Consider the following 15475-nt stretch of genomic DNA (forward strand, 5'->3'; position numbering starts at 1 on the left):
AAAATAGCCGTGTTACTATTAACATGTATATAAGGTTCTGGTGCTCTATATGTAGCCATGTTACTATTAACTCTACTTTAACATGTATACAAGATTCTGGTGCTGTATATGTTTGGTCTTGATGTAATCTCAATGAATAAAACCACCAAAAAGAGGTCTCGTACCACTCACAACAGTTGTAGGAAAAAGTGCATTTTAGAAGCACATATAAGGACTTTTTTTTTTGGGGGGGAGGGGGGGGGGGTGTGTGTGTGTTTTTTTTTGGGGGGCGTGCTATGCCAACTTGTGTTCGTAGAATCAACGTAGGTAGTATAAAATTTCGGAGAAGATGCCGAGGGGCTACATGACGCAGGACTGTGCTCTGCTAAACCTTCCCGCAGACGCTCTGCTGGCCCTGCTTTCCTACCTGGGCCCGCAGGACCTCCTGCAATGCAGCACTTCGTGCCGTCTGCTTCGCGAGATCGCCTGCTCCGACTGCCTGTGGATGTCCCTTTGCAAACCCTGGGAGAAAGATGTGGACCTGCAGGCTTGGCGCGCCAAAGTCGAGTCTGCGCCTGCCCTCTTCCGCCTCCTCTTAGCCTTCGACCGCCTCGTTGGCCCTTGGACTGCAAAGGGTCAAGAGCCCCGCGGCAGCCTGCTCTACATCACATGGGTACGTTTCTTCACTTCAGCCAAGCAAAAATGGAAAGGACTCCCACACTTGAACTCGAATCTGCGCACATTTATGCACCAAAATTTCAATTGCAAAGTGTCCCTGTACAAATTTCATACTTTAGATTCACGCATCAATGGAAATCTCTAGCACTGCCCTTCAATCAAGGCTTCTATCCATACAGTTCTCTATTGGGGGTCGGCCTCAAGACCCATGTGCCCAAGGTGGAGATCGACTGTTCGCGTTAAAGCTTAGTATGAAGTGCATCCAAGGTTCACTTCATATCTGTCTTCATCTTGGTCTATCAATGTGAAGCCCGGGGAATGGTGGCAATGCTACTAACTGCTTCATCTGTTTAGTAGGGTGTTTGGGTGTTTTCGTGACATTCAAGAATAAGTCAAATGCTTCTTACATATCTAATGCCTGCAATCACATTGCCCTTCTTGGATGTAGCGACTCTGTTTCCATCCATGTTTTTCTTCGCCCACAATTTGGGCCTTCCATGGAGCCTTGTTGACGATCTCACAATCTTTCACTGCCCCTCTTGTAGGCCTATACAAGTGGGCATTAGTCTACGCAACAAAATTAAGGAATTTTAAATCCATTGTTAGATTTTTTAGATCTCTTCTCCACTAGGGCCTTAGAGACAATGACCTAGTGCAGTGAAATGCGGGCAAGTGTATTTGGGCACGTGAAAGAGGTGTCCTGGGTATAAATTGTGCTTTTATGGCTTGCTACTCAAGCACCAAGCATGTTTACAAAGTTTTTCCAAGAATGAAGAGAAGGCCATAGGTTCTCAATTCTGAATGTGTCTGTGCAGAGAAGCATTGTACTTTGTTGGAGTTTTGCATATAACAAGTGTTGAAACTTGAAGCAAGATTGGGCCATGGCATACTCACATGGGAAACATAAAAGCTCAAACAATGATTAAATCTAAGCTAAACAGGGATGTACGAGAGGGCTACATCTTTGCAATTATTGTAATTTACATTATAATGATGGTCCTTTAAATAGGAGAGACCCCCCTTACAAGGTGTGGGCATATGCTGCCACCACACATGCCACATTTCGAGATGAGGTGCCAAGTGTCCACTGAGGTGGCACCTTTGCTTACATAAGTCTTAAGGGGTTGTTTCCATGTACAAAGAACCCTTACACACTTAGCGGTTGTTCACACACAAGAACCGCTTTATTTAAGGCCTAGTTCACACATAGTTATACAAAACTCCTTTTACATTAATTTTCCCAACAAACCCTCCCTCAATAAGAAGGAGGTATAAGCCGAAGATAACCTATACAGGCCCAATGTGGAGCTCATGGAATGATGGCAACTACTGGATGTCAAGCCACTCGAGCAATCTCCTAGAGTAGTCTCGAACCGGATCCTCCTTTAGCACCAACCTTCGAATGTGCTGCAGGCTAGGATGAGACCATGAACAGAGCCCTCCCCGCATCGGAACTGCATAGAAGAGTGGCGAGGGATGGAGAGGTTGAAGTGAATGACTGACTTGCTCCATCAGAAGCGAGGGAAACATACGGAGTGATACGGGAATGTGTGTATAGGCATAAACATACTAGAGTGTAAGACCCAAACTACCAGAAAGCCGAGATGCCTAAGATTTCCCTAGAAGCACTACAAGATACAAGAGCAGTAATGGGACAGTGCAGCAAATGAAAAAGACTGCAACTTAACCGGATAGAAGAGAACAAGACTCTACTATAATTTGTGCTTCACAGGTCTATCTGCAACAAGAACACACACACACACACACACACACACACACACACACACACACACACACATAATTGCCAAATCAACAAGAAACCCCATGATTACTAGGAACTGCTTGATAACTGAATGCGGTAGACGAGATCTGACCAAAGTCAGATGGGCACAAGCAGGCCAACAAGATTGTCAAGGTAGGGGTTTGTAAAGGCATTGCCGAGAGTGCGTGTGTGTAGAGTCCAAGAATAGTGCCTAAAACAAGATGCCAAGGATATTGAGATTGCCGAACTGAACAGGTGTGCATGGTAGAGAGGTTGAGCCGCCTGAACAAAATATTTTGAGGACTTCATGAACAACCACTGCAAAATGGAGCATGGGACACTGTGGGTAGCTAGCTAAGGGACTGAACAGAGCAGTGATTTGATGCAGAAGGCAAACGGTGCTCTAGAGGGAAGAGATCCAGGCCAGCACGTGAAGGTGGCTTGAGCACTGGAGAGCAGGCCGGCAGGTGGAGGGCGAAGGCTCAAGACAGGAGCCCAGAGAGCAGGCAAAGGACCGCGGCACAGTGAGCTGCGCCACAGGAGGGTCGCGAGCAGGAGCAGAGACTGGCAGTCGTGTGAAGTGGTGGTGGGCAGGAGTTGACGCGCAGGGGAGGAAGCCCTGAATCTGGGAGCGGGAGGAGCACAGTGAGCTGCGCCACAGGAGGGTCGCGAGCAGGAGCAGAGACTGGCAGTCCTGCGAAGTGGTGGCGGGCAGGAGTTGGCGCGTTTGGGAGGAAGCCCTGAATCTGGGCTTCCGCAGGCAAGGGCCAAACAGCCAGGCACGGGTGGGGCACCACCAACCTGCTGCCCAACTCATTGCCCCCGTACAGAAAACACTGTTTTAGCAACGTCTCCCTCTCTTCTCTCTGTTCATCTTTGTGATTTGCACAATTCTTAAGACAGGCAGTTCTTCCACATGTTACATTGGTTTCAGAGCCTGGCAAAATTCCTAGAGGTGCTGAATCGGTGCAGATTTGGAAAGCACACAAAAAAAGGTGGCTGTTTTTGGTCCAGACAGAAAAACGCAGCCGAGTGGTTCTTCACATCAAGTATCCCGGTGGAGCTAGTGAGGGCAGCCATGGAATATAGAGCCTCTAGGTGGGTATCATGGGGCATGAAGCCCCCGGATTCTCAGCTTGGCCACCATGATAAAGGATGAGCGGAGGAACAAGGGGTTGCAGGTTTTCAAGAAGGGATCTAGCTCCCAGCCCGAGAAAGGAACATGTGCATGTTTCAACGCAAAACAAAGTATTAGAGATTGGAGCAATCCAAGGTTACAGCAGAAGGTTTTCAAGACAAGATCCAAGTGGCCGCAAGTTTTGGAAGCAGGATGTCAGAATGGAGTCCACATGTAGAAAAGGGGTGATGTCAATCATCCAAGATCAGTTGGATTCCCATCATCAAGCTTAGCAGGAGGGGATGTCACATGCATGGCATGTGGACATGCTTAATTCCCAATTTTGGCTAGGGCAGTTTCATGAGCCTATAAACAGTTCATCCGTTAATCATCCCGGTAATCATGTGTTCCAGGTTGTGGGATAGGTCATAGGCTTAGAGGCCATGTTGGCTAGGATCTATGTACATCTTGATGCATATATACAGAAAACACTGTTTTAGCAACATCTCTTTCTCTTCTCTCTGCTCATTTTTGCGCTTTGCACAATTCTTAAGACAAATAGTTCTTCTTCATGTTACAGTGCTCTAAAAAGAGCGTTAGCACTCTGCATCATCCATCTTCTAGAGTTTGTAGTCTTTGATTCAATTTTAGAAGCAGACGATGCCTTAGGAGGATTGGACTCTGCCACTGCATCACTTGTCCTTGCTTCTGCACTTGTGCTAGCACTTGCTGTCGATGCTTGTGATCATCACACGAGTTGGTGCCATCATCTCCTCATAGAGCATGGCATAAATGCCACGCTTATCTCAAGGAATTTTTGGTATTTCCTTGACTTTCTCGATGTTGATTTGGTGTGCATTCACTTGGCATAGCTATGGGGGATTGTCTCTATGCTCAATGAAACAGAGGTTGCAGGGCAATAAACCGACGGTTCAAATCGAGCAATAGAGAACAACTTCTTCTTCTTCGTAAGAAAGAGGACCCATGTGCGCTTGTTCTTGTCACATGGACTAGAGCTGCAATCTTGTGAGAGGACCCTAAGTGAGACATTTCTGTCATTTTGAAGACACGAAACTTTGTAAGTAATAACTACTAAGAAATTAGATTGATGATTTATGAATCGAGATTCAATAATTTATTTCCAATAGTGGTGGTCCAAAAGTTGACACTAATTTGATGATGGGTATGAATGCCACATTTCTCTCATCAAGACATAGCTAAAGCAAAATGTCTCTCATGAGAGCTATAGGCCTCCAAACGTGTTGCTTCCATTGCAATACACTTGTAGCTCATCCTCTAGCTTTCTCGAGTGGTCAAGTTCCCCTCTTGTCCACATGCTTATGTATTCTTGCCATCCCTTTATTTTTATATTGCTCCATTAATGTTGATTTATACCTCTTTGATATTTTGGACCCTAAACAATGAAATCAGAGACTTTATCTCATAATTATCGAACCTAAAAGAGTCACAACATACTTGAGAATCGTGAAATAAGCAATCAACACTAAACTCTATTCAATGTTGAAACTTGACGTGTGTACCTCTTAGTAGGCAAGGTGATGCATTAATTCAATACCTTTCCAATTCTATCGTTGAACTCATACAAGGGTTTGAGTGTGTTGCTATCATTGTGACACACCTACGAGTATGTAGGGTGGAGTGAGACATTGGATAGCAGCCGACGGGCAGAGTCAAATAGCGTAGGTAACTCGTCGCATTGCCACATGGCAGTGATGATTTGGTGGTGTTGATGTGGCAGTCGGGTACAGCTAGTCGACAGCACTACTAACCGACTAGGAGCATTGGTGCATATATATATGTGTAGCCAAATCATTATATTCATCTGCTTTCCTCAATGTTGGACTTCATAGAGAAGTGCTAGCTAGGAGTGTACAAGAGGTCACAGGGTTGTGATTTGAAGTCTTTATTCTCAGCCACATCTTGTACTTGAATTTCAGTTGTATTACTTCTTTCTTGTACATAATAAAGAGCAGTAGTTTAGGACTCTTTGTGTGTGCTGTATATGTGTTTCCGCCCCACTCTACTTTCTATCTCTCAAAAACGTAGAACTACAATTTCAAGTTCTAATATTCAAGGGAAACTTTGAAGGATTAAGCCAGGGTTTGGTGCCAGATCCAATCCAGGCTAAGGAGGATGAAACTCCCTCTGAGAGAGAGAGAGAGAGAGAGAGAGAGAGAGAGAGAGAGAGAGAGAGCAATCCAGCTCGTCTCAATCACTCCTTCTCCCTCTCGTTGTATAATTGCATAGAGGACTCTAGTGCTAGTCGTGGGAGGCGATCTCTTTCATATGTTTTCATTTTACTTTTTCTTTCAGTTTTCCATGGCTCAGTATATCCATGGTACCATTGTATTACTTTTGGTCTCATAGGCCCTTGGGGTCTTCCGTAGATGTTAATATAACTTTCTTTCTTTCTCAGAGGGAGTTTCAGACGGATCCAGCCCTAGGGTTTGGTGCCGTGTCACTGAGGAGGAGGGTAGTCCAGCTCGTCTCAATCACTCCCTCTCCCTCTCGCTATATAATTGCATAGAGGACTCTAGTGCTAGTTGTGGGAGGCGATCTCTGTCAAGCGTGTATACATGCTGAATATAAGTGAGTCTGAAAAAGGGCATCTGTAATCAGTGGGGCCACCCCGAACTCTGCATGTAGAATGTCATGTGGTACAGATGGCTTACTCCTGATCATGCATGACAACATCATCACCTGTAGCCTCTCTATGCTCCTCCAATGATCATTCCCTAGTCCTGGCTCCCAAAAGGCCGCACCATACATAGCTGCTGGTCGTACTAGAGTATCAAAGAGGCAGCACTTAGTGCGAGGTTCTTGGAAATGTGCCTGGAAACACTGTCTCTCCATATGGGCTAGGGAGGCATGCCCCCTCATGTGAGTCGGTCAGTGGCAGCTGTGGTCATGCAAAACAAAGGGCCTATAAAAGTGACTCCTAGATATACATACTTCTGCACAATCTCGGCCAATGGCAAACCTCTACCTCCGAAACTATCCACAAATATTGCGATCTCATCAATATATGGGCCAAAGAGTGTAGATGAGAGTGGGGAGCCCTGCCTAACCCCAATAGTGCTACATATATCTCCAGAGGGCTCACTGGGTGCACGTACTCGGCCGAGTACTGCCTCATAGTGTGCCATCACAGCCCATATCATCTCATGTGAGAACTGGAGCTCCTACAAGCGTCCTATGAGATGGGATCGAGGGAAGGAGTTGAAGGCTTTGTGGAAATCCACAAAGCAACAATAAACATGTCTCTTCGAGGACCTCGCCTCCTCTATGATAGCCCGTAAAGTAAAGTTATGGTCCAGCATGGAGAAGTTTCTCTCGAAGCCTGCCTGGCCTGATGCTCCGTTTCCCATCCTCTCTGCCATAGAGCTCATCATGTCCTCTAGTATTGCCCCATAGATTTTGGCCATTGTGTGACCAATCATGATAGTCCTGTAGTTACCTAGGTCCGTGGGGTCTCCTGCTTTGTGGATGGGGACAATGGTGTTGGTAGTCCAGGAGGGTGGGAAGCCTTCACAGAGTGCTCTATTAAAAAGATTGGCAAGAATGGGAGCCAATATGTGGTGCCCATTGTTAGACATCATCCCCTACTTGCTGGCTTCCTATTTGGTGTCCTATTTTAGTCTCTAGGGCTGACCATGTTAGTCAGAGGGGCTGGTCACCCCTCACTCATATTTTACCCATATTTATTCCCCATTTATTGTCCTGGGTATTTTTCCCAGTCGTAGAGGTCTTTTGCTCGAGTCGGCTGCCTACATGTAGTAGTATATATAGCCGGCATGCCTCCCTCACATATTCATTGCTTGCCCAGCTTGTCTAGCTGCAGTCCCTTACTTACGAGGTTCTCCCCTCTTGCTCGGGACATGTATTCCTTTTGGTGATGATATTGAGAGCAGGTTCTCACCTGTGTTTCCTCTCCATCTCTCTCTCTCACTCTCTCCTATGTCTCACCCATGGGCAAAATGTTCCGCGCATATTTGCTCTCCTATTATGCAGCTTTTTAAGAGCCCTGGTGACATTGGGGGAATCAATGAGATAAGATGTAGGTCGAGGGATGTGACATTTGTGGTATAGGTTGGTTTGGCACATCATACAGCTGTCGTGCATAGGCTTCCCAAAGGCTAGGATCTGTGATAGGTGTAGATGCTTTTTTTTTTTTTTTTAAAGAGAGAGAGAGAGAGAGAGAGAGAGAGAGAGAGAGAGAGAGAGAGAGAGAGAGAGAGAGAGGTGAACTGATGGTCGAGTCTTTGGCATAATTGGCTCATGTGAAATGCTTTCATCTTTGATTCACAATCAGGGGTGAAAGGTCATGTCCAGCTTGTTCGTGGTCTTTTCTTCTTTGATTGATGCACATCTTATCACCAAGGCGCAAGCTGACCCTTGGTAACATGCTTTTCGTACGGTGGGCATGCCTCACATGGCCTTTTAGTGTGTGTGGTATGACGGACTCTATATACATGCTTATATAGCTGGTCATGCGACCTTTGCTTTGTATTACATTTTCGTAATCTAATCAACCAACCATTACGAAAAAGAAGAAGAAGAGAGGCGAATTGTGGAGAGAGAGAAGATGTAATAATGCTCAAGAGAGGGACAAATTGCACGACTCAATTGATGTGATATAGTACTTCAAATCAAGTACATGCTTTAGAACCTTATCTTTTCACTCTCATATATCACACTCACATATAAGCACATGACACATGTCATACACTTATCTTATCCAGTTGTAAGGGGTGTTCACACCTTAGCACTTGTTAACATGCACATATACATGAATAAGGTTACACACACACAGGATGGTCACACATATACTTAGCCCAATTTGGGGCCAGTTCTCACACGGACACAAGTGGGTACATAGGTGAATACATACGTGAAGGATACATGCATACAAGGCTTTGAATACCCAACAAACCCCCATTCGGAGCAAAGGTGGTGAGACTCTAACACAAAAGAAAGATTCTATCTTCTAAAGGTGGTGAGACTCAAACACAAAAGAAAGATTCTACCTTCTATGCCACTAAAGTAGCAAGGCCAGCACTTTAGTCACCCCTTTGGCTCCTAACTAGGATAATGGAAACATGAAGCCTTTTATAAAACAAGGCATAGAGAACGAACATTTTGAAAGAGTGCATAGAGCGGAAGCAAAGTGGCACTAGAATGTGCTGAGCAGAGAGTGCAAGAGAGAGAGAGATATGGAGCAAACTATGCTGAATATACTGAAGCAAAACAGTCCCAAGCAAGAGACACAGATAGTCTCATAAGTGAGGGAGCAAAATATGTACAAGACTGAATGAGAAAAGAGAGGCCAGCACCCACTATTTATAGTAAGGGAATGCTGGCCGACTGGAGCTGATAAACAGGCCGACTGGAGCTAATGGACATGGCCGACTGGTGAATGCTAGAAAGGCTGGGAAAAATCCCAAAAAAATAGTAAAACGGGGTGGCCAGCCCAAAAGCAAGGGCCATGCAAAAGGGACCAAATGGGCACCATAAAAGAGTAGAATCTGGGGATGAATATGCTAACACCCCCTCTCAGCACTAGATGCTGAACAAACTCCAAGAATCCGAAGATGAGGAGCCAAAGAAGCCTGAGAAACTGGCTTGGTGAACAAATCTGCAGCATTCTCCATGGAAGGACAATACTCCAAACGCAAATCTCCAGCAAGAACGTGTTCACGAACATAGTGATACTGAATCTCAATGTGTTTCGTACGAGCATGAAACACAGGGTTCTTGGCGATGGTGATGCAACTCTGATTGTCACACCAAAGAAGAGTAGATCCGGTAGGAGGATAGCCGAGCTCCTCCAATAATCTCCGCAACCATATCGCCTCACATGCAGCATAACAAACTGCACGGTACTTCGCCTCGGTAGAAGAAAGCGCCACAGTAGGTTGCTTTTTATTGCTCCAAGAAATGGCTCTAGACCCAAGTGAAAAAACACAACCAGTGGTCGAACGCCGTGTATCTGGATCTCCAGCCCAGTCTGAGTCGGACCATCCAACAAGAGTGCGTCCTTGGCCATAAAAGATGCCAAAATCCAGAGTGCCACGCAAGCACCGAAGAACTCTGAGAGCACACCGCCAATGCTGCTGACGGGGTTTGGATGAGAAGGAACTCAATAAACTGACTGCGAAGCATATGTCCAATCGGGAGTAGGTCTACCATACCAAACAATCGACGAGAACCCGATACTGTCCCTGATCAGTCCGTGGAGAAGCATCAAGTGAAGAAAGCTTCTCACCAATATCCATAGGAGAAGATACTGGTTTGCACCTAGTCATCTGAAATCTATCGAGAATCTCCCAAGTGTACTTCTGCTGAGAGAAGAAAATGCCCTTTGAGGTTTGCCAAATCTCAAAACGGGTAAAAGACTTGTTCTTCTTCACCGCCGGGCTTCGATAATACCCTTCTCTTGTGGTTTCGTGCCAGAAAGAGGCACAAATCAGGTTCAGCAGCAGTTTGGCAGCGATAGAGAGCTCCCAGGCATAGTAAATGTGTAGAGAAATGGCTGGAATTGCTGTTTGTACAGCTCTAATGCTGCCACACAGCTTTGGGCTGCTTGAGAAGGGCTGAAAACAGGTCGCACAGCAGTAGCTATGCCTGCTGGGGCCGCGGGGCGGGGGGGGGGTGTTGGGGGCTGAAAACAGGTTGTACAGCAGTAGCTATGCTAGGAGGGCGCTGAAAACAGGTCACCTAGCTCAGAGAAGTGCCAGGAGAGGGTGAAGTGGGGCGCCCAGCTCCAGGTATCAAGTAGGCGTGAGGAAAGATGGAATGAAAGAGTTTTTGTCGGCTGGTAGGTGCTCTTTTATAGACTTGGGTGGGGTAGATAGCTTTACATGCTAGTGGATGAGATTATATGCAAAAAGGTGAGGTTGCATGAGCTTGCATTGCTTGTATGGTTGCATGGGCTTGCATGTAGCATGCATGCAGGTAGGTAGGCTTGCATGTGACATGCATGCATGAAGGTAGCTTTGCATATTGCATGCATGCATGTAGGTGGGCTTGCATGTGACATGCATGCATGTAAGTAGCTTTGCATGTGGCATGCATGCATGTGGATAACTTTGCATGTAACATGCATGCATGTAGATGACTTTGCACGTTGCATGCATGTAGATGACTTTGCATGTAGCATGCATGCATATAGGTAGCTTTGCATGTTTCATGCATGCATGTAGATAGGCATGCACATGCTTGAGCAAAAAGTGGACAGCCTTGAAAGTAGAGAGCGGATAGCCTCTTCTCCTAAGTTCTTGTGATGGCTCATATGCTTCATAGAAGAGGGTGACCAGCTCCATGAAGGGCCCCACACTACAACAAAGGTGCTTGGCTTCATTTTAATGAGTGTGAATCCGTAGCCTCATTATTAATGAATGTGAACACCTTTGGTTATAACTCTTCATTGGCCTTCGAATACTCGTTTCATCTGCACAAATCCACACACTACAGGTGAACTGAAGACAGTTTGTGCAGCACACTGGCCCACAGGTGCAATCCATGCGTCCCTAGATCCATGGGTCCCACATGCGATGAAATCCAAGCATTGTCTAGGATAGAAAACAGTACACACAAATTAAAATAAACTATGTACACAATGTATGCATCTTCATACATATTTTGGAAGAAACCCCATCTATTCATGTGTACTTGAAATCCTTACAGACTATGGCATTTGGCTCTCCAAGATCCATCAAATGCCCATAGCCGCTTTCACATGCACCTTTGTGGCCAAGGGTCTCCAAGATGCAACTGGCACTCATTCAGGTGGCCATGTTCACATGCTCCTTCATGCCCAGGGTCTCCAAGATGCAATTGGCACTCTCTAGGGAAGCATGGCCAAGACATATCTGTTGGGGTAAAGGCGTTATGCCCACCCTTATAGTGTGTACAAGCCCATAAGTTATAGTACATAGTACACTTAGTACTTTTAATGTACTAAGTGCACACTGTGTGCTAGTGCAATATACATGTGTGATAGGGGAGTCACACACTCATGATTGATGAGTTGACTTATCCCCACAACTCTCTCTCTCTCTCTCTCCCTTGCTTCTCTGTGTATGTCTCCCATGAATGAACTCTAACCTAACCCTAATTGCTGATTCTCCCCATCAACTGGTATCAGAGCTAGTTATTTTTCTAGGGTTTTGTCGCTGCAGAGAACAGGCGCGTGCTGCATCAGAACTTGTCGCTGGTCGCCCTTGTGCAGCGCTGGTTACTGGTCGACTGTGTGACCAGTCGGCAGGCAGGTGGGTTGAGAGAGCAGCCAGCAGCGTGGACTGCCCCAGCTGCCCAGCAGCCAAGCGAGGGCTGCCCAGCAGCCAGGCGGGCTGCCCACTGGCGCTAAGCGCGTAGCTCTACACGGCAAAGGCAACGCTGGCCCTTCAGCGTGGAGCGAAGTGAGCGTTGAACCACCAAGCGATGGCGTAGAAGGCGAACCCAAGCGGGCAACCATTTTCTGCGCTTTTTTCATACGCAGGCGTGTTAGTCACCGGCGCCACACAACTGGTACCTTCGTCGAAGTTCATGGCGTAGCTCAGCGCATCGTAGGCGGAGCAGGCTTCCTCACGAATAGCTTCCAGCGTAAAAGCTTGCAGGTGCTGGAGCTTGGAGAGGAGGCTGCTGAGCAGGGCTTTCGTGGAGCATGTAAGCAAGTGCGGTGTTGTCTCTCAGCTGCTCAGAGGTGCAACAGAGTACTGGGACTGAGCTTGTTGAGGGTCGGGCTGAAGGGTGAACTGGAGCTGTTCTCTTAGCCGCTGCAGGACAAGGTGCATGTATGCTGCACGTCGTTTGTGTGTGTATGCCAAGTGCTGCGCTATCTCTACAGCATCTCTGATACAGGTCCAAGTGCTGCGCTATCTCTACAGCAAGCTAAGTGTGGTGCTCTCTCAGGTTCCTTCTTCTACAACCTGTCAATTGAGACTCTTGAGGCTCTGCAGAAGAGGGGAAACCAGGAGTTCGTCAGCCAACAGTAAACCCCCCTCTTTCCTGCAACAAAATTCAGCCTGCAAATTGAACAAAAAATCAGAAAATTACAAGGTATTTTCCTCAAATTTTTTTTGGGACTTGCAATTGAGCAGGTGCAATCATTAATTGAGCAGATACAGGCGCCGAATTGCTCAATTTTTGAGCAAAATTGGCAAAATTGGGTGACATTGGTCACAATCAGGATAAATTTGCAGGAAATTGGTCAAATCAGGATCAATTTGCAGGAAATTGGATGTCGAAATTTGGGGCTTTTGATGTAATTGTGCAATTAAGCACTCATACATGCTGTATGATGTGAAAAATCGCACATTTGGGCAAAATTGCAGCAAATTGCAGCAAATTGCAGTGCAAATCAAGGGGCTTTTGTGCCGATTTGGTTGATTTGCATGCAGGCAATCGCATTTGATGCTGTGAATAATGTGTTGATGCCTTACAAGCACTCAATGTGCCTGTAAATCAAGGGGCTTTCATTATTTAAATGTATATGTGGCCAGGGGGAAGCATCGTGAACACTCTGGATGCCTTCATGTGTGTCAATGTACCATGTATGATCAGAAATTGATCTTAAATCAAGGGGCTTTTCAAGTTTGTATGCTTGTTGAGCTTGGCAAAGCAGCAGGCAAGACATTTATGCCTTGAATCTTCAAAAATTAGCTTGCAGTCAAGGGGCTTTTGCCCAATTTCTGTTCGGAACTGTTGTATGCAGTGTACAGGACTGTAAAAGTCTGATTTTCACTCATTTGGACAGCCAGGAGAGCATTTATTGCTATTGTACCTGCTGGTACAGATTTGGCACAGCTTTGTGCATGTTTTGGCATGGCTGTACACTGTTTTGAGTGACCAAAAAGTTCAATTTCAGCTGTTGTACTTGCCGGGACAGGTTTGGTACATCATTGGTGAGCACTTGGTACTGCTGTACAGTACTTTGGAAGGGCAAAAGAGCACATTTAAGGTGCTGTCCAAAATCTGAATCTGCAGCAACCAGATTTTGGTGTTTTCATCACATAAAGTGGGAGAAAAGTTGCATTCTTGCTTCCGCAGTGGGAGATAAAGCTTGGGAGAACATTTGTGAGCACTTTGTGTGCTTAGGGTGCAGTGTTTGCACATCTTTTGGTGCAGTGTTTGCACATTTGCAGGGAGTCAGGCATTGACAGGTTGCATTTTGCTATGGCAACCCCACAGGTGAGAGCTCTTCATTGCTTCACATCAAGAAGCTTGAAGGCTCACATAACTATGATATTTGGCAAACCCAGTGCTACAATGTGTTGCTCCAGAAAAAGCAGCACAAGCCTATCAAAGAAAGGGGTGTGATGCCCGCTTCTCTTACTGCTGAAGAGTGGGAAGATATGGATGAGCTGGCAAGATCTACTATCATGTTGTCTGTGTCAGACTCATTACTTTTCAGCATTCGTGAAGAGAAGACAGCTTGGGGAATGTGGTAGAGATTGCAGGACTTGTATGCCCAACAAAGTGCCTTAAGCAAAGTGTATTGGTTGAAGAAACTCATAGGTCTTCAGATGAAGGAAGGGGCGTCTATGACAGCCCATTTAAATGAGTTTAATGGTATTGTCAGCCAAGTCATTAATCAAAAGTTGGCAATGGACGATGAGTTCAAAGCCACTTTTCTGTTATGCACTTTGCCAGAGAGTTGGGATACATTCAGGACAGCCACTAGCAATTCGCATGCTATGCTGTCATATGCAGATGTTGAGGGTGCTCTTCTTCAAGAAGAGATGAACAGGAAAAACAACTCTGTTGGAAAGTCCAATGCAATGAATGCACGTGGGAGATCCCAGCAAAGGGGAAAAAGCCAAGAAAGGGGAAGGAGCAAGTCTCGCTCCAAAAAGGATTTGGAATGCCATTATTGTGGCAAAAAGGGACACATTAAAAAGCAATGCTACAAATGGAAAAATGATCAAAAAGAAAAGGGAAAAGGCAAAGACAAAGAGAAGGATGAAGCCAAAGATGTAAAGCCAAAGGGCAAAAGTGGAGTCAAGATTGAAGAAATCAATGTGTCACATGCAGGTGGCAGTGAGGATGAGGTCCTCTTTACGTCTTCACTTGATGCCCATTCACTTCTTACAGGTGGTCATGGTATGCACTCATGGATCATTGATTCAGGTGCCTCCTTTCATGTCACAGGTTGTAGAGACTTGTTTGTCAGGTATACTGCTGGCAATGAAGGAGTGGTTTATTTGGGTGATAACCATGCATGCAAAATTCTTGGCAGAGGTGATGCGAGGCTTGTATTTTCAGATGGCTCACAGCTTATGCTCCATGATGTCAGGCATGTGCCTGAGATCAAGAAGAATCTGCTTTCTACTGGACAGCTTGATGATGCTGATTATGTTACCACATTTGGTAGTGGAAAGTGGAAGATTAGTAAGGGCTCACTGGTTGTTGCCAGAGGCTCTAAGGTGGACACTCTTTATTTCATGCATGCAGGTGTTTGTCACCATGCTAATGTAAATGCAACCGAGCTGCCGGAAATTTCTATGTGGCATAGCCGGTTGGGACACATGAGTGTCAAGGGAATGGAGCAATTGTCTCGTTTGGGTTACTTGCCTTCTCTAAAGTTTTCAAGTTTTCAGTTTTGTGAGCATTGTATATATGGTAGGCAACTACAGTGCCCCCACAAGAAAGCTCTTGGACAGAAAGATGCTCAGTTAGAGCTTGTGCATACAGATGTATGTGAGATGCCTCAGCTTTCTTTGGGAGGGGCAAAATATTTTGTGTCTTTTATAGATGATGCCACACGCAAGGTGTGGGTTTATCCTCTTCGTTTGAAGAGTGACACATTCTCAGTGTTTCAAAAGTTTGTTGCTCATGTTGAGAATCAAACTGGCAAAACACTGAAGGCTTTGCGTTCCGACAACGGTGGAGAGTATATGTCCAAACAGTTTCAGGAC

At 45.8% G+C, this 15475-nt stretch overlaps 1 protein-coding gene across 3 annotated transcripts in view; it reads left to right on the plus strand.

The window, feature by feature from the left end:
- The first annotated feature begins 250 nt into the window (after positions 1–250).
- LOC147642364 (putative F-box protein At5g39460) overlaps positions 251–15475 on the plus strand; it is a 53296-nt gene continuing 38071 nt past the window's right edge. For all 3 annotated transcript variants that reach the window (XM_086805682.1, XM_086805675.1, XM_086805678.1), the window contains exon 1: positions 251–652. In XM_086805682.1, coding sequence (XP_086661808.1) covers positions 329–652 — 324 coding nt within the window. In that variant the 5' untranslated portion in view covers positions 251–328. The remainder of the gene's footprint in view (positions 653–15475) is intronic.

This window comes from Cibotium barometz, chromosome 1 (genome assembly GCF_041138505.1).
Source record: "Cibotium barometz isolate CiBa-2024 chromosome 1, ASM4113850v1, whole genome shotgun sequence".
In the NCBI taxonomy this organism is placed as follows: domain Eukaryota; kingdom Viridiplantae; phylum Streptophyta; class Polypodiopsida; order Cyatheales; family Cibotiaceae; genus Cibotium; species Cibotium barometz.